The 17,480-nt window shown below is 38.0% G+C and overlaps 1 protein-coding gene across 1 annotated transcript in view; it reads left to right on the top strand.

The window, feature by feature from the left end:
- Positions 1 to 17,480, top strand: part of SLC6A2 (solute carrier family 6 member 2) — a 59,493-nt gene that overhangs the window by 22,667 nt on the left and 19,346 nt on the right. Inside the window, exons 3-8 of the mRNA XM_015640358.2 lie at positions 2,389 to 2,626; positions 10,251 to 10,389; positions 11,116 to 11,250; positions 14,456 to 14,559; positions 15,260 to 15,384; positions 16,121 to 16,233. Of these exons, the coding sequence (XP_015495844.2) occupies positions 2,389 to 2,626; positions 10,251 to 10,389; positions 11,116 to 11,250; positions 14,456 to 14,559; positions 15,260 to 15,384; positions 16,121 to 16,233 (854 nt within the window). The remainder of the gene's footprint in view (positions 1 to 2,388; positions 2,627 to 10,250; positions 10,390 to 11,115; positions 11,251 to 14,455; positions 14,560 to 15,259; positions 15,385 to 16,120; positions 16,234 to 17,480) is intronic.

Below are 17,480 nucleotides of genomic sequence, written 5' to 3'. Positions count from 1 at the left end.
TACCTTTGGATGACAATGAGGATTTTAAAAACCTAAATGCAAAAATTAGACCTTCAGGATCTCAAAGCATTTGAGCCAAATACCACTGTGCTCAGAGGTATTCTGTGTTGACTTCAGGATTGAAAAGATTATGAGAAAGGAAAACAGAACTTATTTCATGTATATTCTTGTTGACATTCCAGCTGTGTTTTTAAGCTGACATTTTCAAGGTGGACTAAACATACATTACTGTTGATTTTTAAGGTTTCTTATTACAAGAATATAGAATAGCATAAGTTATTTGATTCTCAGAAAGTAATAAGCATTGAGACATATTTGCACCTTGGTATAAACTCAGTACTTTTAAAGTTTTGACTAAAACCTCTGATAACATGCAAACACGTTTTACTGCTAATGCTTTGGAGTTGTTTCTGGGACAACTCAAATCTCTCACTCAAAGGAAAAGTACACAGTCTACACAAATTTATAACAGCTTCTCCAAATGAACAGCACTATATTTCTAATTTTAGCTATGAATATTATTGCTATGAACTCCAAGCACTCTACTTTTAATGAGATGCTATCACAACATATGCAATTATAAATATACCCTGTAACCTTTGTAACATAGTCTGTTTTCATCTCTGCATTTTTTTTTCAGGATCTATTTTAGACTGTGGGTGGTGCAGCAATACTTTTAAGAAAACCTAGAAACATAAGAGAAAATTCCTGAACATTCTTAAGATCATAGAGAAGAGCTATTTAAAACACATTTGATCCAGTATTTTTTAATCTTGATATTAAACATATCTCATTGTTCTCCTGGATTGAAGGAATTTTAGGAACGCTTTTGTAAACAACAATAATCTAATTAAAGTATTTCATAAATTATCCATACTTAGTGTTCTAGCATTCACCTTGAATACTTAGGAATTATTCTTTTGGGGTATTCCTCCCTCCTCTTCTTTCCATTGATCATGGTGTATCACTGGAGTTGGAGTGTTCAAGTGCTAGGTTCATTTAAACACCAAGGATTTGAAGATAATGTTTCATCTTTACTTTCACAATTATTTCCCCATTGTTAGGGATAAGCAAACTGGTTTATGGATTAAAAGCCTCCTGCAGAGCAAAGAGTAACTTTTGTACATGCAGCAGTCTTTGAAGCACCAACTCCTCCAGGGTCAGCTTCTGTTCCTTATGCAAATTTTAAACCAGGATTAATGCTCACAGTGTTTGCTACTTCCTTTCTTTATAAAGAAATAAGAAAACCTAATAATCTCCAACTGCTAGGCCTCCAATGCAAAAAATTAAACTGAATAAAACTAGAAGTAAAGGTTAGCACTGAGTTGCTGTGACAGTACCCATTGTGACAGTGATGACATTCATAAAATCACTGTAGTCCCTACCTTTAATATGCAGTACATACAACTTTGAGGGAGGATTCAGAGAACAAAGCTGCACACAGTAAAGAAAAAATGATTGAAGTCAAGGCAAAGAAAGATTCCTGAACAATTCTATCAACCAACTTTTACTGGGCTCCAACATTAGTATCAAAGCTTCCTCCCAAACTGTTGGAAGATGTCCACTTTCATGAGGAGAAATGAGTGCACTTTTCATGAATGAACTTTCTGGGGCGCTCTTGCTAAAAAGACCCTCCAGCCACACTTCATGATATGGAAAAATACAAAGCAAACATTCAGTCAAAAGAGAATGCTTACACTCTGAATTCTGTAATCCTGGAGAGATAGTAAAAAGGGTTGAATGTCATACACAGTTTAGCCCCAACCTGATATTCACCACATTTTACTGGCATGCCCGAAACCCACCTGGAGAGCTCAGTGGAACACTGAGCACAGACTGTTTCATGCATGATTTGGAGCCAGTTACATGCTGATGATAGCCACTCTAGAGAGTAGTAATGGGAAAGAAACAGGAGAGGGATCAGTGTCTGTTCCAAACTAGCTCAGGGTGGGAATGTGAGGCATAGGGAAACTACATTTAAGTGTCAAGCTTTACTTTTCCAAGAGAAGTTGCCAAGGTCCCTGACGTCATGAAGATGAAGTGAGTTTCACTCCTAACATGGGCTTGTAATTTTCTGCATTGGAAGCAAATCAGCAATGGAGTTGTACAAGGACAAATTTTGACATTGCACCGCCTAATTTCTTTTTCTGACAAACAACTGGATTTGATAAAAGCCAGTCATTTTCCAGAACCATTTCTGTAATTTTTTGTTTAGAGGTCAGGTACATTGTGTCCACATCTGTGTATGCAAACTTAAAAAATTCCTTTTTATTGGTGTGAAGACCTAAAATGAATTTTTAATCATGTATGGTTGAGTTTAACTCCAGTGTTTGTGTATACTGTTGCATGTCAAATGCAATGTATAATCTAGTTTTCCTTTGTCTTTAGGTGTAGGCTATGCAGTGATACTCATAGCTCTTTACGTGGGTTTCTACTACAACGTTATCATAGCTTGGTCTCTGTATTATCTATTTTCATCATTCACATTTGAGCTCCCCTGGACAAACTGCCACAATAGCTGGAACAGCCCAAACTGTACAGATCCCAAACTCTTCAATGCATCAGTGCTTGGCAATGGTACTAAATACTCGAAGTACAAGCTCACTCCTGCAGCTGAATTTTATGAGTAAGTGTTGACCTGAATTTGCTATTTATTCAAAATTCTATGTCTAAGGGAGTTTCCCTTGAAAGTAAAATAGTTTGTATCTAGCCTCTAGAATGAGCATCAGAAGACTAAGGTTAAAATGGAGCTGTCATGTTGGTCTCTATTCCTAGGTGACTAAGACTTTTGCCTCTGTGATCTTTGGTTTCTCCTGTACTAATGCAGTGCTTTCTACTGAGCAAAATGGAATTGGACAAGACACAAATCTCTATGTGCCACTTTTGCTTGCATCAGCTTTGCTAGGGCAAGGAAACACACCAACATTCTGACAGAGGTGACAGCATGTCAAAGTGAGCTGAGTTTAAGGCTTTAAAATAACCATTTGTTCACAGATTTGGAATGTTTCTCTACTCACAAAATATTTCAGAGCAACAGCAGAACTCTGTTTGTTCCACTGCTTCAGCAGTTCAATGAAGTGAGATGAAACACTGAGCAGGGGAAAGACCCTGGTTATAGAAGGACAGGTTTTTACCTATGCCTAAGCAAACGAGTGTTCTACAACACTGGCTGAGACAGGCAAAGGCACACTCATATCAAACAGCTGGAATAAAACCCCAAAAGGTACATAAATTAACAACTGAACTATAAAACAAAGATACCAATCTCTGTATAAATATTTTCATTATGGACTTAGAGGGGAAAATAGGATTTGTTAGGAGAAAGAAAGAAAGGGGATGAGAATCATGCTATTGAGCCAGCTGTTGAATTATTCTGAATAATGAATTAATTAATATTTCTGTGTTGAGAAGAGAAGGATATCAGGGCACACACCTGCTGAGCAGTTAGTCCAACCCTGTAGAAACAAAGGGAAAAAACCTGTTACCATAAATAACCAGTAGGGATCTTGGGGTCTCTGTTTATAGCTCTTTAACATTTGTAGCCGCTGTTTCTTCTCTGAAGACAGCACAGTGAAAGATCAGTAGTGATACACAAACTGCTGGCAGGGGTTTGGGTAAACGAAACTCAGTGCTTTGAAAACAAGATGGGGGCTTGAGTTCAAAAGAGCTCACTAAAATGGCAAATAATGACAGCTGTGAAATCTACTGCTCTTACAAGAAAAAGCTTAAGTCTTAGTAAAGTAAAATGTAATCCCTACATTCTTGCTTTGTCTTTTTATTATTTAAAATGGTTCTGTGCAACTTCTGCTATCACATCATGCTTGGGTAATGATTTTAACTTTGTAGTGGGTGAGGTTGTGGTAGAATCAATTCATGATATTTTGATTTGGTTACACTGATCTGGGGAACAGCTCAATTAATGATTATCTGTAACTTGAAATATTATGATTCTTTTCTCATCATGAAGTGAATTCAAGGTGCAGTGTTCAGAAGGTAAGAATGAAAAGGGAATTTGACATTTCATTATGCTTTGATCCCTGAACTTTGGGGCTATAATTAGGTCACTAGGCCCTGTACTTATTAGCGGCTAGACTACATTGCAAAAATGAGAAGGGTAACCACTAAACTAAAACACTCTATAACATCTGTTTTCCCAGCTGTAAAAACAGGGAACCACAAGGGGCACTAAATTCATTTATCCAGTATTTGGATGAGCTCATCTGGTCCAGCTGTACAGCTCAGGTGTCAACCCAAACTTGTACAAACTTGTATTCTTAGTGTATTCAGACCCAACCTAATAAATGAAATCAGAAAAACAGTTTGTTTCTTATATCAAATAACCTAATTCATGCTCATGGTTTTCTTGCAACAAGGAGAGTTGAATCTTTTGATTATAAAGTTTCATATTTTGTGCCAGAGTCACAAAAGGAAATGCTAAGTGATACAGCTTAAACTTGGTTCTTTAGATTGTGTGGTTACATCAGAACACTCACACACAAACTTTTGGCCTCTGGTGGGCAGGCTGAGGGAGAAGCAGGGAGACCAGAAACACCAAATATTTCTGTTGCAGTTGGAGAGTGACTGAAAAGAGGTACGTCCAAGACAGGTCTCAAGCAGACAGATGGTATGATTATTCTGAAAAGAGACAGACACTTCTTTTTGGGACATAATTCCTTCACACTAAGCTGGCCTGACTATGAATTTAGAGTTGATTATTTTCTAAAGCCCTGTAGCTGCCAGAGCTGACTGCCTCTATCTCCAGCGGCTCAGGAATAAACTGTAGGAGGAAGTGGGAGAACTGTGATGTGACAGTTCATCAAATACTACAAAGTACCTCAAATTCAGCAGAAATATGCTGGTTGTCACTACTTATATTGAGTGAGAAAAGGAAAAACTTGCAATCTAGGCCAATCTATCAGCTGTCCAGCATCTGGCCAGGAGGAAAAGCAGAGAGAAACTGCTAAACCTCAGACTTGGAAGAAATCATTACAAGTTGCAAATTCCAGGCCAAGGCAGTGACAGGAGAACCCTGAAGAATATATTTGGCTTTTGATTTCAAGCCTCAAGAGCTGCATAGAACTTAAGGTTGAGGTGCTTCTACACTGAGGCCTTCTAGAGAGTGTCATTTTATTAAGTCTGGTTTCAGTTGTAGAGGCATAATTGAGGCTGAGGCGCCACTGATGTCATGGGGACAGATTCTTATAACAGGAAGGAACAGGACCTCTATGATGCTTCATTAGAGATGCTTAAAATCAACTGTAAAGTATTTGTACACTGTAAACTTGGCAAACCAAGCTAAAATCTAATAACAACTGGTGCCTTTCTGCTAAGTAATAGCCAGACATAAAAGAAATCCAGTTAGGAATAAAATGTCAACTCCACATTTCTTTAGGGACACACATTTCTTTAGTTCCTTCCCTCTTCAGTGGTTTGGAATTAAATACAGAAAATGAAAAGAACCTTCTATCCTTTCCACACATGTTAAAATAATTCAATATAAAGCTTTTTTTTTTTTTGGAAGAACAGAAGTAAATAAATAAAGTTCCCCTATCTACTCTATATTTCTCCTATTTAAATACTTTATCTGAATACAGGCTTGCTTTATATTTGTTCTCTCCATTGTCTGGGAAAAGTCTGTTACCATCTTGCTTTCATTTATGCTGACAATTAAAAAAATACCAGTTTGGAGGAACAAAAGCACTATTCTTCTCACAAGGTACTGTGCCTGCAAAAAATCACAATCTGTTGTAGAAACAAATCTTGGCAATTTTTAAGAAAAAACACTGAAAATGTCAACAAACATTGGGCTATAGTTATTTCCCTCTGACAGTACTTTTTCTCAGGGCTGTAATCCATTCTTTCTGCATGAGAAATTTTACAGGGAAATTTTCATGCCAGATTCAGTAAAGGAAATTCACAGAATTCACAAGTCTGCCCAGCTGTGAGCAATTGCAAAAGCCTACCTCAGAACAAGGAATAAAACCAAGTTTCAGTCACGGCAGTCAACATTTGTCATATTTATGAACATCATGTTTATGACATTTATGAGAAGTGTGTGAACCAAAAACACTCTGAAAAAAAACCCTCACCCTATATAGTAAAGGTTACTTTTATAGAGCAATAGGTTTGTGCTTTAAGGTACAAGTCTTCACTGGAAATGCCAGCCCAGGCAAAGGGTCCACATAGTTCAGTATCACAGCAAATGGAGTGATCAGTGCTGTGGACCCCAAAGATATGAAACAATTTCACAACACAAACAGTTGTGAAGCAATTTCTCCCAAAAGAGAAACCACTTCAAAAGTCAGCATAAGCAATTCTGCCTATAAATGCTTATAAAACCTGAATCAGGAAACTAAGACTAATGAGAGCCCCATGTTCAGCTAATCACATCCAGTCTTTCCATTCAGCTCTTCTGAAACAGTAAATTTTTGGAGAGTCATGAAGTGGGGCACAGTTTTAAAGGAGGTCAGAATTGTTAAGTTAGTGGGAGAATAAAGTTTTCAGTGCATTGAGATAAATATTCTCTGTATTATCACGATTCAAAAAGAAATTTCACCTGCAAAGGGGCAACCCTGGCTGTACAGACAGACAGGGAATGGGATGCTGTGGAAGCAGTGCTGGAAAGGGACCTGGGGGTCCTGGGTGATGGCAAGCTGAGCATGGGTCAGCAGGGCTCTGGCAGCCAGGAGGGACACCCGGGTCCTGGGGGCACCACACCAGCAGGGGGCCAGCTGGGCATGGAAGGGGATTGTCCTGCTCTGCTCTGCACTGGAGCAGCCTCACCTCGACTGCTGGGGCAGTTTTGAGCACCACAATATAAGAAAGATATTAAGATGTTATAGAGCATCTAAAGGAAGGCTATGAAGATGGTGAAGGGCCTTGAGGGGAAGCTGTATGAGGAACAGCTGAGGTCACTTGCTCTGCTCAGCCTGGAAAAGAGGAGACCTCATTGCAGCTACAACTTCCTCCTGAGGCAAAGAGGAGGGGCAGGTACTGATCTCCTCTTTTTAGTGACCAGTGACAGGACCTGAGAGAGTGGCCTGAAGTTCTGTCAGGTCAGGTTTATGTTGAATATCAGGAAAAGGTTCACCCAGAGGGTAGCTGGCCACTGGCTCCCCAAAGAGCTGGTCATAACCTCAAGCCTGACAGAGTTCAAGATGTGTTTGGATAATGCTCTCAGGCATGGGAGGTGTGGACATTTCCTAGAGATGTCCTATGCAGATGTAACAGTTGCACTCAATGATCCTTGAGGGTCCCTTTCAATTCATTATATTCTGTGATGAAGTACAAATAACTTATTATATGCCATCCAGGGTGCCACTGGTAAATTATGCAATTCCCAAAATCTATCTTGCAGTCCATTACACAGCTCCATTCTCCAACACAAGAGGGAGCTGAAATATCTAGAGAGAAACCCAGATGCTGCTGCATCCCCCTGGAATCCCCCTGGATTGTGCCCAGCACTCCAGGGTGGGATGAGGCACGCAGGGCACAAGCACTGCACCTCAGATAGTTCAGCTGCTCTCCTGAGCTCTGGGCTGCAAGACAGCTCTGTCCCAGAGCCAGGAGATCCTTCAGCATTGCAGCTGTGCCTACTCAGAGCTCCTTACAGAGCATCCAGAGACACCCAAGCAGCTCAGACAGCAGTCCTGCATATGGCAGAGCTGGGCCTGAGCCAGGCTACCCCTGTGGCCCTTCATGTGGAGCCACTCTGCTCTCCCTGCACTGCTCCCAGCCCAGAGTTACACTGCGGAGACCCTGGTGTCCATCCTGCATGAAACCACCTCAGGTCTACAGGTTCTGTACCACAAGCTCTGCCTCATGCTGCTGTGTGGACACAAACTGCCATGAAAACTACAGCTTAACATAAGTAGTGCTATTTGTGAAATGAAAATACCTGGAGCCTGGCAAACTCTGCAAAAAGGGCTCTAGCCACGTCCCCTTGGTGCAAATAGGCTAACTTTCCACAAGTAAAGGAAAACCACATTTCATGCTCTGAAGGAACCTGGCAGCAATGATGACTGAACCGTGGTTGTCCAAATGTCTAACACAGAAGATGCATGTAGAAGGGCTTTCTAATTGAGCACAATTATCATGCTTCAAAGTGCCTTCTAAATTGAGTATGCAATTTAATTTCTATAGATTGCACATTGTATACACTGACAGTTCTTTTAGCATCTTCAATCTATAATTTGCATTAAGTTTTAAATCATAAAAACATAGTCTAACTACCAGAATAGGGAATATAGCTTGGGACACCAGGACTATGTCTATTTATACCTTATCCATTTTGCTGATTCTTAGTTTATGCAAGCCATTTGGGTTTGATCTCATAAATATGACTGCTAACTTTTATAAGTACTTAGATGTTCCTAGAAGTACTTAATATGTTAACTAACAAATAAATTTGTTAGTTAACATACTAATTTACTGACAAGTGAAGACATTTTTGAATTCTGAATCAATCTGATGCAACACATCTAAAATTTAGATAAATGACACCCTTCTATTGAGCACATCAAATTTAGGCAAGTAACTTTTGCCTCTAATAAAAAGAGAAAGAATGAGCCTATAGAGCTGTGTAAACATATTTGGACCGAAAATGAAAATTATGATTGATTTTGGATTGAAAAAATGAGGCCTACTCCAAGACCTTAAACTTGATCTATTTATGCAAAATTTTCTAAATTTCTAAAAGACAATCACATAAATCGGTCCACAGATGAATAATACATAAAGCTCCCTAGAAAGTAACAGTATGACAATAACATCCCATTGAATTCTATACCTAAAACTCTTAAATCCTGTTTTCTGGCTATAGCTTAAATGTGTTGGAGTGAAAAATGATACAGAGTAATTTTCAGTTCACCTTTGGCATTTCTTTTTTCCTGGTTTAGTTCCCTATTTATGTGCAAATATTCACTACTTCTGTAACAAATATGTTCTGAATTGCTCAGAGTAGAGAGAAAGCACACATTTATAATAACCCTTATTTTACAGATGGGAAAACCAAGACACAGAGAAGGATTTATTGATCCAACATTTCCTGTTATTAAAACTGTGACTGGGTCCTTCATTTACTGGGTCCCACTGAGCAGCTGCCCCACTGCCTCCTCAATAATTTGTTTTCAGTAAGGTTTATATGTGAGTACCAAGCAGCTGAGCTGCCTGTTGGCTGTTCAGGGTCTGATGCCAAGTTAAAGGGGACCCAAGTGCTGCACAAAGACTAAACAGAGTCAAAACTAAATTATCAAACAAATTGCTGTATGCAGATTTCAGTGGAGGGGAACTATTTCCCTTTAGCTAAATGCAGTGTGGAAGGCAGGAACTGGAGCCAGAGCTCTTGGGTGATTAGGATAATCTTCCCAGCAGAGAGCACAGGGAAGGAGAGAAAGAAGAAATTTCACTTGAGAGGAACTAGAATGTCTGAATGGAGCTTCAAATTGAGAGCCCTTCACATTCCTGCCCCTCCTGCAGATAGGTGGACAGGCTCTTGGAACCCAGATTTACAATCCCAAAGTCATTGCAAATGTAATTTACACTCCCTTACATGAAATGCAGTCTTATTGCAAAAGTAATTTACACTCCCTAACATGAAATGCAGTCTTAGCATAAACCAAGGTCCTTTGCACAAATCCCTGATTTCTAGTGCATGTAGTTTGATTCTTGGTGCTGTTTTAATTAAATATTTCTAGAGCACTGACTAGAATATCAGAAAGCTTAAACAATTTATTTGTTTCTCTTGCATTTAGTCCAGCATAATAAAATAGATGCCTGTTCTTTTGTCAGCTCCATCTGTTAATGTTTATTCTCAGTCTTTCCCCCATAACACTCTTCTCATTTTTGCATGTATTTCTCATCTACTTTCATTCTTTTTTCAATAATCTGCAAGCAAAACACTAAATCTAGTCATCTTACTTCCAACAGTTTTTCCTTTCTTTTTGACTCATTTGAATTCTGAGTGTTAATTTTGTTAGCAGAATTGGACAAACATCTCTCTACTTACGAAGGAAGAATTGCTTTCAGAAACTTTTACTTAAGACATGATTTGGACTTAATTTGAAGGAGTTGGCAGAGAATAGAGCCTTCACAAAACACCTTCACTGACTGCCAGTGATGCCAGTAGAGCTTCTACTGCTGTGGTGGAGCACCCATTCCTGCTGCCCACAGCATGAGAAGTGCAAAAACCTTTTCCCCCCTGTGACTTTGTTTCTTTGTTGTTGTGACTTTGTTGTATATCTGGTGTGTAGGCGAGGAGTTCTGCACCTGCACGAAAGCCGTGGAATCCACGACCTTGGCTTGCCTCGCTGGCAACTTTCCCTCTGCCTCTTGGTGGTGGTAATCATTCTTTTCTTTAGTCTGTGGAAAGGCGTGAAGACTTCAGGAAAGGTAGAGCTAATATTGTCCTTCTATCTTGACTACATTCTTTGTCTACTTTAAGTCTCATAATTGTAGAAAGCAAGAAAATAAATCACTTATTTTGAGGCATCCTCAAGGACCAAACTATCACATTTCTTGTGTGATATTCCAACTGAAAATTTTATTAATGTATTATTTTCAATTCAACATTGGTGGTTTTATCCAGAAAATATTTTTAAATACTCAAAATTGTCTTAAATGTGCATCTTCTTCTTAGCCAAACATACTACATTTCAACTATGTAAGAGGCTTTGGTTTTATTACACAAAATGCCATGTCAAGAGAAATTTCTGATGAAAGTCATTGAAAATCACTGTTTGAAATCCCTCAGAAAATACATCAACAGAAATTCTGGAGCTGGATACATTTGAGAGCTTTTTGTACATTTTCACAAAAGTGTAATTTAACATCAGGCAATGACTGCTCTTTCTAGTAAACAACATAGAGATGAGGAGAAATCAGCAGTCTAACACACCCTGACACTGTCTTCTGTTTGTCAAAACTGTCTCCTACTGGTATCTGTAAACTTATATATTAAAAGACTTGTGACAAGTAACATTTTCCCTTGTGTCCTAAAAAGAGCTTCTCCATTGAACTGAATGGACTAAAGCAAGAAAATGCCAGCTGTACTTATTTTATATATTCTTAAATCTTCTGTAACAGCTGATTAACCTTTGGGATCTCTGTTGTCTGCAGGTTGTTTGGATAACAGCCACTTTGCCTTATGTTGTATTATTTGTCTTATTAATACATGGAATAACCCTGCCTGGTGCATACAATGGAATAAATGCATACCTGCATATAGATTTCAGAAGATTAAAAGAAGCCACAGTAAGTGTACTCTTCTGTTCTCATTCCCTAATTATTAAGCCTGTTGCCCTTGTTATTGAAACTAAAAATATTACTTCTGAAATTAAATAGCCATGCTCTGCCTCACAGATCTTCAGATCACAAAACACCTGTGTGGAGACACTTACAGGTGTGGCAGACCCCTAAAAAAGTCCATGCTTTGACTGTGCACCCAGTAAACTGCAATATCCTTTATACAGGAAATTGGAGTCACACAAAAACTTAGTTCTCAAAAGGCTAAGAATTCCCTCAAGAAGAAAATCCTACTTTCTGAATTGCTAGCTTAAATATTAACCTAGAAAAAAAAAAATACTGGCCCATGCAAACCTTGCTAAACACAAAAAGTCAGGACAAACTCACCTAATCAAACCATGGTCCTTCATACAAATAAGATTTTCAAAAGTATGCTGCTCTTATCTTACTACTGAAAGTAATGTACATTTCACTGTATCATTGAGCATATCCAAACCAATTTGTGGAGTAACTTGGATTTATGACTTACTTCATACATTGTAAAGCAAAATCTACACATACAGTCACTAATACATGAAATTAGCAGCATTTCAAACCTACAAAGAACAAATACTTCAGAGATATTTTACCCCCTACTGTCCTAAAATTAGCATAAACCATTTATTGGACAGTAGTATCTCTATGGATGGGTCACAAGGCCATTCAGATGGTTATAAATCTGAAAAAAGACATCATCTTACTAGAAGGAAATGCATCATCTTGAAAAATTGCAACTTTCAGAAATCTCTGCAGTCTGTCCATGATTGCACTGTACCTTTCCTATGAATCCTATCTTGATTTTTCCTGAATTATTAAAAAAGACCTCAAGTGTTACAATACAGACATGTTTTTTATATTCTTCGCTAAAAAATACATCCAAGTGGCTTTTTTACTGCTAAATTTGAAAACAGGCATTTCTTCAAAAACAGACCCAAACCCCATGTCTATTTTGGAATAATCCAATCAAACTTCAAATATTGGATTTTCATTACCTTTGTCACAAGGCAGTAGCCATCCCAGTGACTCACATTTATGCATACACATAAATACAAAGATGCAAAGATGAACAAAACAGGTGCTTATATTTTTCTTATACATTTTAAGTGCTGTTTGGAAATAAACACCACAATTTCAACCAGATGTCTATGGAGCTGTATTAGCTGTACCAAGCCTCCATAATCATTTCTGCCTTCTGCTTCTGGAAGGACATTCTGTGTGCTGCTCTTTCTTGGCTTAATATTTCTGCAGCTGCTATTTAGACCACCCTAAAGTTATTTGCTTCTAAGGCTAAATTTTTCAGACGACAACAAAAAGTTACACTAGGATAATAAAAGACTAAAGATCACTTATGCTGAGAAGTGCCACTAACTGCTTTGTCATGTCAGCCCTTCCCCTCTCAGAGACTGGCATCCCTGCTGCTGCAATAGCCTTGTGTGTTTAATCTTTGTCCTCAGGCTCCAAAGAAGAGAATCCTGCTTTATTTCTATGTCAATGCATCCCTAGATGTGATATATGATTTTTTTTTATTTCTCCCAAATGAAGAATCTAACAAAGAAACATCCTAAGTCACAAACATTAATGACTCACAGAGGGCTCTGCCAATGCTCTTCTAAAAGCCCCCAGAGCACCCTGACAAGGTGTGCCCCATTTTGTGGAGCCACAAACTGCACTGCATTGAATATACACAAAAGTTGTAACAGCATAAACACTGAAGAAGGCTGGAAAGAATGATGACTGCCTGCTGTAAAATGTTCCTATTTGTTTATTTTTAATACATATAAAAATAATATCCAATCATAAAAAAAAAAATTAGATTAAGCATCTATCAGAAGCCGTGAAAATGAGAAATGTGAGCATGAACTGCAGAAGCCCTGCTGCCTTACATCCTGCTTGCTTACAACAAACGGAATGTTTTGCATTTAATCTTAATTGTAAAGGAATTTCTGGTTTCTGCTCTGCTTTCCCTTCACCTTGATATTCACAATTTGTTTCCTAATCAGCTACTGTGAGCCAAGACTCTTACTCAACAGATACTTCAGCATGTGCTTAAATCCTTTGGGAGGCAGCAAGAGCTAATCTCTTACTTGAGTCAACAGGACTTAAGCACCTGCTTAAGGGTGCTTGAACAGTGAGAAAGGCTGAGTACAGCTGCACTAGCAGGATGCAAAAGAGACACAGAACCGGTAAAAACAAGTGTCTTATGGGGGCAGTATGCAGATATGGTTAGAGTTTAACAAAATCGATGTTAAAAATTTTCAGGAATTTTGTTAACATCAAAGCTATCTGAATTTTACAAAAAACAAGAACAAACATAGGAGACTGCATCCCTTCTTCTGCATTCTTATCTACATAAATGCTTTTCAGAGAGTAGAGTCCTATATGATCTGAACCTTTGTGTGAAAATATTCACAGACAATAATAGTACAGTATTATAAATACAATATTGACTATTGTAATATTAAGTGTATGTAGTATAAATACAATATTAAGATGTAACTGGTATATAAAATGAATAAGTAAGGAATTAAGATTACAGGATTGTTTTGTTATTCATTGAGAGAAATCCATGATACCTAAAAACCCTGTATGGACTACAATTTGAGAAAATTATATCCTCCAATCCACTGGCTAGCAATAAAACTTATATGGACTGCTCTTCATGTTATCATTCAGGTAATCAGCTCTCCATAGTTCATAAAATTAAGTTTTTCTACAAACACAGAGCACCATAAGTGTTTCACAGTGTCCAGCAGGCAGCAGCTGAAAGCATCTATCATCTATGCTGAGAAAAGATCACCAACCTAAGTGCTTTCACATATCATGTCAGCATGGGATAAGGCACTCTCTTCCTTTCCACTAGGCCAAATATAAAAGTGTAGCACTAAAATCCCAATGCAGTTGGAGGTCATAAGCTCCTTAGATCTGTTAGAAAGTCACTGCTGAATAGATATATTAGATCTGATTTTTTAGAGCAGGGCAGCAGTGTGTGTGCGCTCTGGGGACCTGTCCCTGCTCCAGCCTCCCCATCTCAGGTCAGGCCATTCCAGACCAGGGCCATGCTCCATGGGACAGACATGTTAGCATGAATGTTTTCCAAAAGCCTGCTGTCTTGCTTTTCTCCTGCTGTATCCTTGTGGCCTGAACTGACACTGGCAATGTTGGTGTCATTATGCAGGTATGGATTGATGCAGCTACTCAGATATTTTACTCCTTAGGAGCTGGGTTTGGTGTTCTAATTGCATTTGCCAGTTACAATAAGTTTGACAACAACTGCTACAGGTAAGAGCCTATTCTTCCATTGCTGCTGCAAAATTATACTATTTTACTCTGACTGCAGCTGAAATAAATTTTAAGCTATCTTTTTCTCTTCAGTCATAAATTAATGATGGTGAGTTTTGTGTAGGCATAGTAACCAACCCAAATCTTGAAACACTGTCTTCCTTACTGAAATTTTAGTAACAGGAACCTGCCAAGATATCTGCTGCTTTCCAAAGCAGAATGGGATTAGATTTGGACTTTAGACAGCTGTGTAAACTGTGCTGGTGTTTGCCTTTCAAAAGTACCATTAAGCGCAACAGTGAACACAGGATGAAATCTTATTGGTGCAGGAGCTAAAAGCAGAAAGATTCCAGCTTCCAGAAGGGTTTCTGTGCTTTGGGATTATATTTCTGATATTTTACATTGTGCTCCAGTTTAGGAATGCACTTTAAATCAAGTCAGTTTGTAGGTGTTCTGCTGAATCACCACCGTGGAAATTGAACCAGAATTACTCTGCAGCTTCTGAGAAATTCCAGCATTTAGATGTTTTGTTAACATTCTATTTTAGAATGAAAACAAGCATTACTTTTCCAATGAAATATAAAATCAGAAAGTACATGAATTAAAAATGCATTGTGAACTGAAATATGGGGGGGGAAATGTTAAAGAAAATACCTATCTAGTTCTTCATGTTTTTTCTCTCCATGTTCTCCATGGTTAGGGATGCTTTGCTGACTAGCACCATTAACTGTGTCACAAGCTTCATCTCAGGATTTGCAATTTTCTCCATATTGGGCTACATGGCTCATGAGCACAAAGTTAAAATTGAGGATGTAGCTACTGAAGGTAGGAAGCTAATTCTATATTAATTTTAACTCTTTTCCCCCATCATTTCCTTGTAAATGTGTTTATATTTGTTTCTAACAAGTGTGTGGAAATCTCATGGAAGTGAACTGAATCAACTTTCTTGGAACTAGAATGCTGTGTTTAAATCCCGTGTTAAAATGTGAACTCTAAATGGTTTTGATTCACCTCACTTCTCATCAATTGAGGTTCCCCAGCAGGTTTTGCCCATTCAACAAACACGAATTAACCACTGGGCAGTATCTTACAAAAGTATTGCTGTTCAGTGCCACAGGTGACTGGTTTGGATGGTTCTGCTAAGAACAGCTCTATATGTCTGTCCTTTCACAGGGAACAGGTCACCCATGGTCTCAGCTTCTGCACCTCTCATCACATCCAAGAATTCTCTTGCCAAACAGACAAGTCCACATCCACATAATTCCTTCTCCACTACACAGATGAAAAATAGCTAGTAAAGTTGCAAATACCATAAAATATTATTCAAAGTGGAAAACAATGGGATAGGGATTTTTTAATACCAAATCATCATAAGTAAATAAATAAAGCATTTTAGATATATTTTGCTATAATGCAAATTTTGTTTCATCCAGTACTCAGAGCATGACAAGGACTAAAATGAAAGTTAACTTAGTCATGATTTATCTTATTAAAATGATCACTTTTGTCAAGATAAGAAACATCATGTAGTGACACCTTTGTTTCCCCTTTTCTATTCCAGGAGCTGGTTTAGTTTTCATCCTGTACCCAGAGGCAATTTCAACTCTTTCAGGATCTACATTTTGGGCTGTGGTGTTCTTCATCATGCTCCTTACTCTTGGCATTGACAGTTCTGTGAGTATTTTTTCCTTCTAGCCTTAACATTGCTCTTTTTCTGTCATATTCTGGAAGTAGAGAGGCATCAGCCTTAAGCAGGGGGTTAAATTTCAAGTAAATATTCTGTACATTTCCTAAATCTGTTTTCATAGTCATAGACAACATAGCAATACTATTACTTGCTGTATTATAAAGACTTTCCATCATTAAGAGGTTAAGGAAATGATTAAATCTTTGACAAGCTAGTAAATATTTCCTCCCTTCTACTTTTTTATGACTTTACAGAGAGGCTATTCATCAACAGTTATTACTATTTAAAGTATTTATGACCCCTTAGTTATTCCTATTTAAATTATTTAATAGTTATTACTATTTAAAGGTATGACACTACTATAGCTATTACATCTGTGAACCTGAAAAAAGGTTTTGGAGCCCTGCTTGAAAAACAAAAGTAAGACATTGAGTAGAGTGGTTTCTAGAAGGGATCATTATATGTGCTGAAATCCACTAATCTGCTCAAAACAGACAATGTTTGAAGGTGCTCCTCCCATTGTTTTTCTACAAGCCAAGATACAGAACTTACTGTAAATTTAATCACAATTTTAAAATCACACCAGAATATTTCCATAGTGGTTTCATTTTCCTGTAAACGTACTGTAAAATGTCTAATCTAACAAGTGTATTTGCTCTTTAATGTGATGAGTTTTATAACACCATGATATTCAGGAGCACAGAAACTTCATCCCAGGAAAGATCCCCAGAAAATATTCCAAGTCCCCAGATGACTTTTATACTGCTTTGTTCTACCAAAGAGGCCTCAAGACATCCTGTTATATTTAACTTAAAGGCTGATAAATTTCTGGAAAACCAGATAGGGTCTTTAAGAAATAGAGAACCATGGACAAACTTTCATCCTCTTTAGTAGGGTAGGGGTTTTCTTAGTATTCCAACATCAGGAAAATTCATTTATTTTCAAGGACAACAAAGGGAAAGAATTAATTGACATGGAAAAGAGCAAAACTAAAAAAAAAAATGAGGTTGCAGCAGGGATCTTTGATAGTCATTGGCAAATAGCTGTATGAGATCTTGTGGAGTGAGGGCTGAGCTGTAAAGGTCAGATTCAGGTCTGAATATTTCCTAAGTGTTTGGAGTTTTGGATTCCAGCTAAGGTCCAATGAAGTTTGTCTATGTAGACTAAGATCTGGATCCTAAGACAAAAGTTTGAAGGAAGAGTATATCTGGGATTGTAGCTTGGCCATTTTTCA

Source organism: Parus major, chromosome 11 (assembly GCF_001522545.3).
Source record: "Parus major isolate Abel chromosome 11, Parus_major1.1, whole genome shotgun sequence".
Taxonomy (NCBI): Eukaryota; Metazoa; Chordata; class Aves; order Passeriformes; family Paridae; genus Parus; species Parus major.
The sequence above is the reverse complement of the archived record's forward strand: the minus strand, read 5'-3'. Positions and strand labels throughout refer to the sequence as shown.